Below are 9,420 nucleotides of genomic sequence, written 5' to 3'. Positions count from 1 at the left end.
ACATGCGCAAGGAGGGAGGCGCCCGGGGAAGCCGTCTCCCTGCATATAAAGCGCTGCCGTCGGGCCGGGCGGCGCCGCTGGCTCCCGGGACCCCGCCGTCGCTCGCCCGTCCTCCCGCCATCCGCGCCATGGCCGCCGGCCGCCGTCTGCCCTTGCCCGCCCTGCTGCTGCCGCTGGCCTGCGCCGCCCTGGCCCCCCGCGGCCTGACAGGTAGGGACCCCGCGGGCGGCTCGGCGGGGCCGGGGTCGCCTCCTTCCCCGAGGTGGCTTCAGCCCCGGTGGCCGGTGTCTCCCGCAGAGAAGCAGCGCTCCTGCCTGCTGCCCCCCGACGACGGGCCGTGCCGCGCCATGTTGCCGCGCTGGTACTACGACCGCTACACGCAGAGCTGCAAGGAGTTCTTCTACGGGGGCTGCCACGGCAACGCCAACAACTTCCTCACCTTCGACGACTGCGAGAAGAACTGCTGGACCATCAAAAGTGAGTGGCGGCGACCGGCCCCCCCGCTCCCCCGGGGCTGGCAGGGGGCTGGAGGGAGCACCGGGGGGGCTGCGCTGCTCGGGGGGAAGGTCCTTCCCGCCCCGTCTGACCCCCGGCTCGGAGCCGCCGGCTCCCCGGTGGGATTTCATGCAGAGAAACCCCAGCGAGTTGTCTCGGAGGCGACATGGGGCGTTTGAGTAGTAATGTTTTGAATGCAGTTTAACATGGTAACGAGTTGCCGATTAATGCATCCGATTCCTCCGGGAAAGCTTCTCCCGCCCCATGAAACCCTGCAGGCGGTGGGACAAGCTGGGACTCGCCTGTGGTTGGGGTGACGGGGCACGGGGAGCACCGAGGGCTGGTCTCACGGGGAGGGCCCTGTTTGTGTTGCAGAGGTGCCCAAGCTGTGCCGGATGGAGGCCGATGGGGGACCCTGCAGGAGTCACCTCAAAAGATACGCCTTCAACTTGAGCTCGCTGAGGTGTGAGGAGTTCATCTACGGCGGCTGCTACGGAAACGGCAACAACTTCAGGGACCTGCAGTCGTGCGTGGACCACTGTCTCCCGGAGAAAAGTAATGGTTGTTCCAACTTTTTAATAAAATAGATGGTTTGAAAGCGATACGAAGATGATACTTTGTTTGATATTTTCCTGTGGATTACCCGCAGTGGTATTTCTGAAGACTTCTGGGAAGCAGATCGTTACGTTGTCGACAGCCTTTCACTGTCCCTCGTCTCAGGTGCTATGGAGGAGCAGGATGCTGTGCTGGTTTAACACTGTGACCCTAACTGTGCCCACAGCAATGCTCTGCTGATGTCCTGACTTCAGAGGGCTGTGCCCTGTGCTCTGACGGGACGTACGGCTGGAGGCAGACGTGGGAGCGGGTGGCAGTCACCTCCAGGCAGCGATGTCCTCTGAAGGAGCAGAAGGGGCTGTCTAAAATTCAGGGCTGAGAGGTGGCACGAGGTGCCCTGGGTTTTTCGCACTTGCCAACTCAGCTGGTAAAAGTTTTCTTGCCTGACGTGTCTCTGTGTGAGCTCTGAAGAGGAGAGGTTGTAATTACAGGCAGGTGACTGTGCCAGAGTGTTGTCACAAACACCAGGTTAATACCCAGTGCGAGATAGCATCTTGGAAGAAGAGAGATCTCCCAGAATGACTAAAAGCTGTCACTGCCTAAGCCTTATGAGTGCTTGATAAGACAGTTATTTTTGGCTGGTGGCAGGTTGTCAGCATTTTCTTAGGTGAATGCTGAACCATTTTTAATTTCTCTGTTGCACATCCAATAAATTGGTAAAAGGTCTTCAGCGAGAATAGTAAACTTTTGTTGAGGCAAAATGGAACATGGTTCTTGTGAGGTAAGTGGTGGGGTGTCAACTTTTTGCTGCAAGCAGGCAGGATTTGCTGGCAAAATCCTAGCAAGGATAAATAAAACAGTGCCTTTTTTCCCTACAGAGGTAGTGCCACTGGAATTATTGCCATATTCCTGTGTAGGTGGAATAAGACTTTTGGCCAGACTAAGTATCTCTTGTTTTGTGCACGGTGCCTCAAATGGGGAACGCGGATGAATTTCACTTGTGGGACAGTAATCCTATTTTCTGGGACTGTTGCTTTCTCAAATTCATAACTCACACGAGTAAGAGGTAGTAAGTCTCTGAAGCCGTTGGTAACAGTTCCTGTCAGTCCAATGGCAACAAGAGCCATTTACCCACAACATTTATTGCAGGGTAAATTTTAAGACGCCAGGCACAGAGATTACATTTATGTAATTTGTCTTTCTCTCCTTTTTATTTCTTTTTTCCCTAGCTGGCCCCTCGCTGTGCTACAGCCCCAAGGACGAGGGGCTGTGCTCTTCTTCTGTGCCTCGTTATTACTACGACTCCACGAGTAAATCCTGCAAGGAGTTCAAGTACACCGGCTGCGGGGGAAACAACAACAACTTCGTTACCGAAACCGACTGCTACAACGTCTGCGGAAAAGGTAGGATTCCCTCTGGTCTGTCGCTCATGAGCAGATAAAGGCACCCGAGTCACAAGTGCTCATGGTGTCCTCTCGCTCGCCCTGGCGTGCTGCAGGGCAATGCTGCCTGCACTTTGGACTGGGGGTTTCCAAAGCAGGAGAACTGAGACCAATGGGAGATCCTTCTGACGAGAGCAGTGTGATGGCAGGCACTGGTTTTGGATGAAGTGTAGAGAAGGGCGCACAAAATAACTAATTAGCTCACTAGAGCCCATGAGGAATCAGTCTTTAAACTGTTCAGTGCCAGCACAAACACTAATTAATGTATCATTTTCTTTTAGATATTTTTAAGTAGGTTTAAAGTGAGTTGTGAAATCAATTTACTTTTTTCCTTTCCATTTTCAGCCGTTACCATCCTCCCCTGGTTCCCCATTGCCTGTTCCCATTTCCCATTCCCATTCCTTAAGATTTCTGTCTCAGCAGTTGTGCTGAGTCAGCTGCTTCTGTGGCCCCGGGGGGGGAGGCTTGGGAATGAGAATTGATTTTTCATAGTGGTTTTATTCAAATCAGCTACTGGCTGTGCTTGTAGCTCAGAGCAGTTGTAGGCTACTTTTAGGCTACTTTTAGGCTACTTTTACCTGCAGTCCTGTGTTCATACCAGCTATTGCAGGTTTTACTACTCCAGTTTAATTCATCTGATATGTAAATCAATAAGGGAGAGAAAAGCATAATTAATGCCAGCCCCCGGAGCACTCAGGGAGCAGTCACAGGACAGTATTTTAAAAAGCGATGCTAAGGCTGTATCTAGCTTGCACATTGGGGAAAAAAAAAAGCCAAAAAATAGCTGTGTGTTAAACCACCCACCAGGCCCAAGTGCTGCAGGATGTCAGGTGTGGGGTGGGAATGTGTAGGTCAGGGAACGGTTCTTCATTCCTGGGCTGGAAACCCAGGGCTGGGGCCGCCCCGAGCACGGGGCTCAGAAGTGGAGATGCTGCTGCCAGTTAGTCATGGCAGGGGTATGGCTGGGGGTGCCACCTCTGAGGGTGTCTCTGCCCTTCTGGTGTCGCGAGCCAGTCTGTAATCGCGCGCTGAGTCCATCAAGGTGCTGGTGGTGATTATCTCATTTGCATCCATTACTCCCGGGGAAGCAGCAGGGCCAGGCTCCAGCCCCAGGGAGCCTCTGGGGTGTCTCGCCCCCAAACTCTGCCCCTGCCCACCCAGGGCTCTCCCCCTCCCCACTCCCCTCCTGGGAGGAAGAAGTTAGGAAAGGTCATCTGTCTCCTGAGGAGAGCTCCAGGCAGCTGCCCGAGCCCCTGCCCACCCAGCGCTCTCCCCCTCCCCACTCCCCTCCTGGCAGAGTCTGTCTCCTGAGGAGAGCTCCGGGCAGCTGGGCAAAAACCATCACTTAGAAGCTTTTTCAGTAACTTGTGGATTTCACAACTCTGTAAGGCTTGGTACAGCCAAAGCCCATAGTTAAGGGCATAATTAGTGCTAATTGCTGTTGTGCTACACATATTAATTTCTATAGCTTGGGAGTGTACAGCAACATTAAGCAAATCTTTAGGGTGACTTAAGCCACTCCTTCCCTCCCGCTCCCTGTAATTCCCTCCCCGGCATCTTCCCTCTTGACTTCTGGCGTCTCGGCTTGGATTCAGCTGACCTTCCCTGTGCAAATATGCAGCTGCTGTTTGAACTGATCTAGAGCTTTTGGAGTGAAAAAGTTTCTGATTCATCTAATTTAAAAAAAAAAATTAACTACAAAAACTCATGTTGGAAAAGAAAAGAAATACGTTGGGGTGATGTTGAGCGAGAGGACTGGGAACTGGCCACAGGGCCTCTGCCTGCGGGCAAACAGGTGGCATAAAGATCTAGGATTTTCAGTCAGATTGGTAAAGTACTTGTTTTCTGACGTGTTCACACCTTTCACGTGGTCCTTGTGAGCGTTCCTGGAGATCACCCCCGCTGTCCTCAGCAGCTTCTGCGTGAGACATGGTCCTTTGCAGGAACCCCACCATTCCACCCTCTCATCCCTGCGGGCACGGGGTGTATCCAGGGCTTTGCCCCAGTGTTGCTCAGAGAAATGTAGTAATAGGTTTGTGGGGGGTTCTTTTGTGGCTTGTGCAGTGTGTTCAGTTCCACTCTGCTGTCACTGCAGGACGGCTGGAAAAGACTTTGGTGCTTGCTCAGGGAAAGAGCAGCCAAGCAGGACTCCAGTGCCAGAGGTGGCCACGTTGGAGACCCTGCGGAGTGTGAGAACAGGGCGTCCAGAACACATTTTGCACTTCATGAGATGTTTGTTATTGCTGGCTCAATCGCTCAAACAGCATAACGTGAAAAAGAAAACCCCAAACAATAGAGTAGTAAAAGCTTTGTCGTACTGTTTCCCTCACGGCTTCCTTTGTTTTCTTAGCAGGGACTCAGAAACCAAAAATCAACAAGCCAACGAGTGCATTCCGCAGAAGGATGATGAGAAAACTGATTAAGAAATCTCAGACGTATAACCCGAAGTCTTAAAGCTGATGTACACTTGGATGTTTGAAACATCTTCTTTTGATCCCACTTTCTTCTTTTGTAGGATAGTTTCCACACAGTTTTATACACCAACATAGTTCTGTCTTGCACAACTGCCTTTTATTTCCAACTTACTTTTTATAAAGAACTGCATTTAATAGAAGAAGAATGAACCTAAGTCTGGTTCTTCTGCTCTGTTGTCTTTGCAGCAATACTTTGGCCAAGCCAGGTATTTAGATGTCCATGTTTTTATGGGGGAATGTTACTCCTGCCTGGAGAGAATATTTCAGCTGTTACAAATCAATTAAGATTTGGAAAATCAATCGTCTCGTGGTATAACTAATGAGAGTACGAAGCTAAATCTCTTCCGTGGGTATTTTTTTTTGGCATCCTCTGCCTGCTGAAGACAGGAAACCTTTCAAAAATGTGCTCAGAGGTTTATTGCCCTGCCATTCCACACACTTTGGCACTGTCCGTTACAGTTACGTTCATGGTCAAGGCTTTTGGAAGCTTTCATGACAGTGAAAGAAATACAAACTTAAATCTGGCTCGTCCCACAAGAGACAGCTGGGAACAGGGGTACTTTGATAAACACTCTGACAAAGGCGATGAATAAGCTACTTGGGTATTAAAATGTAGCCATGTACTTTTCCATGACATTTGAAATTTCTGCTGAGTTAACACTCCAGATCCTCACATGGCACAAGTCAGCACATTTTTATTGATTTTTAATGGACCTACACTGATTACATCTACTGAGGATCTTGGTATTTGTGTTGATGCGGTGGCTGTTAAAGCAGAAAAGCAGAAGCTTCTGCAAATCTCATGTAATCCCTCTTTTGAGGCACAATTGTATTTCTTAGGTAGATTATGCCTATGGTGATATTATTGCACCACCTTTTATGTTTTGTATTTGAGCCATGTCTGAATTTCAATTAATTTCACCTACAATATTTTCTAAATATGAATTCATAAGTAATGTTAATAAAATGTTTTTCAGAAAAAAAGGGAGAGCTTGTTCTGTCGTACGCTTCTGGTGATTATCCCCAATTAGCTGTGCACACCAATACGTGTAATGGAACCTCATATTTACTCAGTAGGACTCTGGTAGAGTTCAGTTGCCTCTTAAATAATTTCCTTCACACAGAGACCTTTCTTTGAAGAAAGCCAGTAAATGGTGCTGATGTCATTTATCCCCAGCAGTTTTTAAGGCTCTCCCCGAGGAGCTGGTGTCCCTGAGGGGATCCAAGAGTTTGATAATCCTGTGCTCCTGCCCCCTGAGGGGCTCAGCAAGAGCTCTCCTGGTGGTCCGGGCTCCCTCCAGGATGCTGCAGTGGCCACCACAGACCTTTACAATGTGGCTGCTCCACACATTCTTTCTTTTCTTGCATAAAAACATAACTCAAAATGTGAGGGCGTACTGCTTGGGTACTCAGTGAAGTATCAGAGGCTTGGGTTTTAATCTCTCACCTGCCTGAAACCGCACGAAACCACCCGTAACTCTTGCAGGGTTTCCTAAGGAGCAGGCTGCGGGTCTGGGAGGGGAGGAGGAAGGGAAAAGGCCATGGAAGTTTCCTTCAGTCCCTTAATGAAACTATTCCACTTTGTATAAATTGTACCTTCTGGCCAGGTAAGTGCCCTGATCTCTTTTTTTTCTTATTTTTGGCTACAAACAATTCCAGCTGCCAGTGAGCTGCTTTGCTTCAGGTTCTGGTGTTACTCTGACATCCCTCCAGACTCCTGGGGCTTTGACTCACCTGGAGAGCTGTCTGCCGTCTGCAGAATTTACATGACTCACTCCTGGCTTCCCTTCCCAGTTTGCTGATGAAACAACGCTCAGGTCAAGCGCTAGCGTTTTGCCACCTTGAAAATTAGTGCAGCCCATACCATCCTGCAAATTAGCTTTTATGACAGTGGCCAGTGTCCAGCAGCCAGCGATGTGTCACAGCCCGCATCCCTGGGGAGGAGGAGAGGGAGGGGAGCAGGGATTGTCACCAGTGGGGTTCCTCTTGTCCTGCAGGGGCAAATGGCCACTGGGACTCATGGCTAGAGATTTGCGGGGGACAGTCATACCTGCTGCTCAACGGTGGCTGCTGAAATAAGCAGATTTGGCTAAACTCCCTCTCAAATAATACCCCTGCCCTTAACTCTCCATTACAACCCATCATTCCGGTTCTTTTCTTGGTCTTATCTTGTGAAGAACTATATCAACGATGCTATAAAAATGAAAGTCTGCGCTGATTCTTGGTCCTTAGTCTGTGGCGACACTCAGGGAATTGCTTTGTAAAGTATTTCCAGAGCAGGAGAGTGCCTTCACCATTTCAGTGGAATTTTAAGTGTCAAAAAGAGAAAAGGGAAAAAGATATTCATGTGGAAACATTTTTTTTTTAATTGACAAGCTAAATGATGAAGAAAATGTCACCACACCTCATTTTAGGAGCGATTTGTCGCAATAGATGGCTTTCTCACAATTTAGGAGCCAAATGGCGATGAGTTCAGCGTGTGTCCCTGGCGCAGGTTTCTGACCCCAGCAGTGTCCCTCCTCCTCTACCGTTTCTAATCGGCTAAAGAAGTGGAAAACATGGAACATTTATTTAAAAAAAAAAAAAAAAGTTAGGCACAATGGGCCACATTAAGCTAAAAAGCCCTGATCTCGTGTGTCAGGTGAGGGATTGTGTCCCTGAGCCTGACACCAGCCGAGGGCAGCTCTTCTGGGTCCAGGCAACGACAAGAAATCTGTTCTGTGGGGTAACCATAGCCCAGCTACGGCTGTGTGTACCTGGAAGAGCCACTCTGGGGATGTGCCAGAATGATTATGCGTTTACATTAGTGTTATTGAGAGTAAAATTTGCCTCATTATCTTTCTAGAAAGCTTTTTATTAGTATGCATAACTATCACTGGTGATAATTAGCGTAGAACTACTTGCTTCTGTTGAAGTGAGCCCAATTTTTCAGTGCATGGTGGTCCTGTACAGTAATGTCTATCACCTGATAAATTACTTAATTGCTGAGGAGAGGAGGTGTTAATCATTGTATATAAAGCCTAATGAACAGCAATGGTATAAAAAACCCCATGTAAACAAGACGCATAAAATCCTGCTGTTTGAGTTATTAGTAACCGGTGTGATCACGAGCTGTGATTTCCAAATAAACGCCAGAGAAAGGACCATTCCCAGCTGGTGTCTGAACTAGTCGTAAAAGAGAGAGGGAGCTCAGGGAAGTTAATGACTAATTTATGAAATGTAAAACATTGCATCTATCATGAGGATAAACCAAGTGGGAATAAACCCTTTTAATGAAGGCTCCCTTTGTACTGGGCAGCACTGGCTGTCATTTCAGATGAATCTGGACAAAACCTATGTTCTTCCAGACACAGAAGGTGTGGTTGGGTGCCCCCCAGCAGGTTGGGTGTCCGACAGCTGGTTGGGTGCCCAACTGCTTTTGTGTGAAGGGTTTTAAATGCAATTTGAACTCAAAGCACCTCACATTCTCTCCCTTGGTGGGGCCAAACCTCAGGCTGGTGAGCATACAGCAACATTAAGCCTTATTTATTCTCATGCTAGATCCTCATTAAAGGCCTTACTGTACTAACAACAGGTTAAATTCCTTCGCATATCTACCAGCTGAATTACAATGTTTTCGCCCAGTGAGCTCTCTTGGAGGCTTGCTGCTCACTAAGCAAGTGTCCAGCATCTTCTCTAATGATCAAAATCTTTAAAGCTCAGTATGAAATGCAGTAATAAAATTCCTAGTAACTAATAAATGCATATGAACCTTCTCTCTATGGGGTATTTTCCTCTGTGTGTGAGAAGCAAGGTAAAGAGGATAGATTATACTAATAAAAGGTATTTAAAGAGTCAAGAGAGTAAAGGGTGAAATATATACTCATTATCCAACATGAAAAAACCTTTCAGTATCACAGTAGTTTTCAACAAGGAGAAATGCCAACTTTTACTGATGTCAAAAAAGAATACTTTATAAAAATGGTTCCAGCAGGAAGCAGTGAGACCAGCAAGACTTCATTTTCCCTTTTTTTTTTTCCTCTCTAAAAGTGGGAGGGAAGTCTGATGAGAACACCGGTGATGACAAATGGTATTTACCACTGTCCCACGGCTCCAGGAGGCTGTAAGGTTCCTGCTGTGCCAGCCAGGGGGACCCTACCGTGATTTCCACAAGACCTGGATGGAGCCCAAAGGTTTGATAACCTCCTTTAAGTGCAGACGCGTGACCTTGTGCAGAGCAGCCCGTATCTGCTTTACCTGGGCTCCTCTTTGTCCGTGTTCATCAGTAGGAGCAAGCAAATAAACACGGGCTAAGCAAAAAATCCCCGACCATCCTTTCAGTGCCCACACAGCTGCTGGACATGGGATGTGAACATTTGCCTGCTCTGGTGGGACAAGAGGTTTCTTCCAGGTCGGAAAGGAAATCAACTTCTTTCTTGACTTCAATACCTCTTCAAATAGGGTTAGGACCAAAA

The 9,420-nt window shown here is 48.2% G+C and overlaps 2 protein-coding genes across 2 annotated transcripts in view; one reads left to right on the top strand and one right to left on the bottom strand.

The window, feature by feature from the left end:
- LOC106886937 (guanine nucleotide-binding protein G(I)/G(S)/G(O) subunit gamma-11-like) overlaps positions 1-130 on the bottom strand; it is a 5,543-nt gene extending 5,413 nt beyond the window's left edge. The window contains exon 1 of the mRNA XM_014940228.1: positions 3-130. Within this exon, the coding sequence (XP_014795714.1) occupies positions 3-130 (128 nt within the window). The remainder of the gene's footprint in view (positions 1-2) is intronic.
- Positions 67-5,952, top strand: TFPI2 (tissue factor pathway inhibitor 2). Its single transcript, XM_014940218.1, has 5 exons — positions 67-210; positions 298-477; positions 871-1,050; positions 2,280-2,453; positions 4,846-5,952. The coding sequence occupies exons 1-5, from the start codon at positions 129-131 to the stop codon at positions 4,944-4,946; spliced, it is 717 nt and encodes a 238-aa protein (XP_014795704.1). The 5' UTR covers positions 67-128; the 3' UTR covers positions 4,947-5,952.
- Positions 5,953-9,420: the final 3,468 nt, after the last annotated feature.

This window comes from Calidris pugnax, unplaced genomic scaffold (genome assembly GCF_001431845.1).
Source record: "Calidris pugnax isolate Ruff unplaced genomic scaffold, ASM143184v1 scaffold76, whole genome shotgun sequence".
Taxonomy (NCBI): Eukaryota; Metazoa; Chordata; class Aves; order Charadriiformes; family Scolopacidae; genus Calidris; species Calidris pugnax.
This window is presented reverse-complemented; position numbering and strand designations above follow the sequence as displayed.

Bases quoted from the DNA above. Each gene is read 5' to 3' on its own strand.
- TFPI2 (XM_014940218.1), top strand. From the start codon at position 129: ATGGCCGCCGGCCGCCGTCTGCCCTTGCCCGCCCTGCTGCTGCCGCTG. The intron at 211-297 runs GTAGGGACCCCG...TGTCTCCCGCAG, and splicing joins GGCCCCCCGCGGCCTGACAG to AGAAGCAGCGCTCCTGCCTG. The intron at 1,051-2,279 runs GTAATGGTTGTT...TTTTTTCCCTAG, and splicing joins CCACTGTCTCCCGGAGAAAA to CTGGCCCCTCGCTGTGCTAC.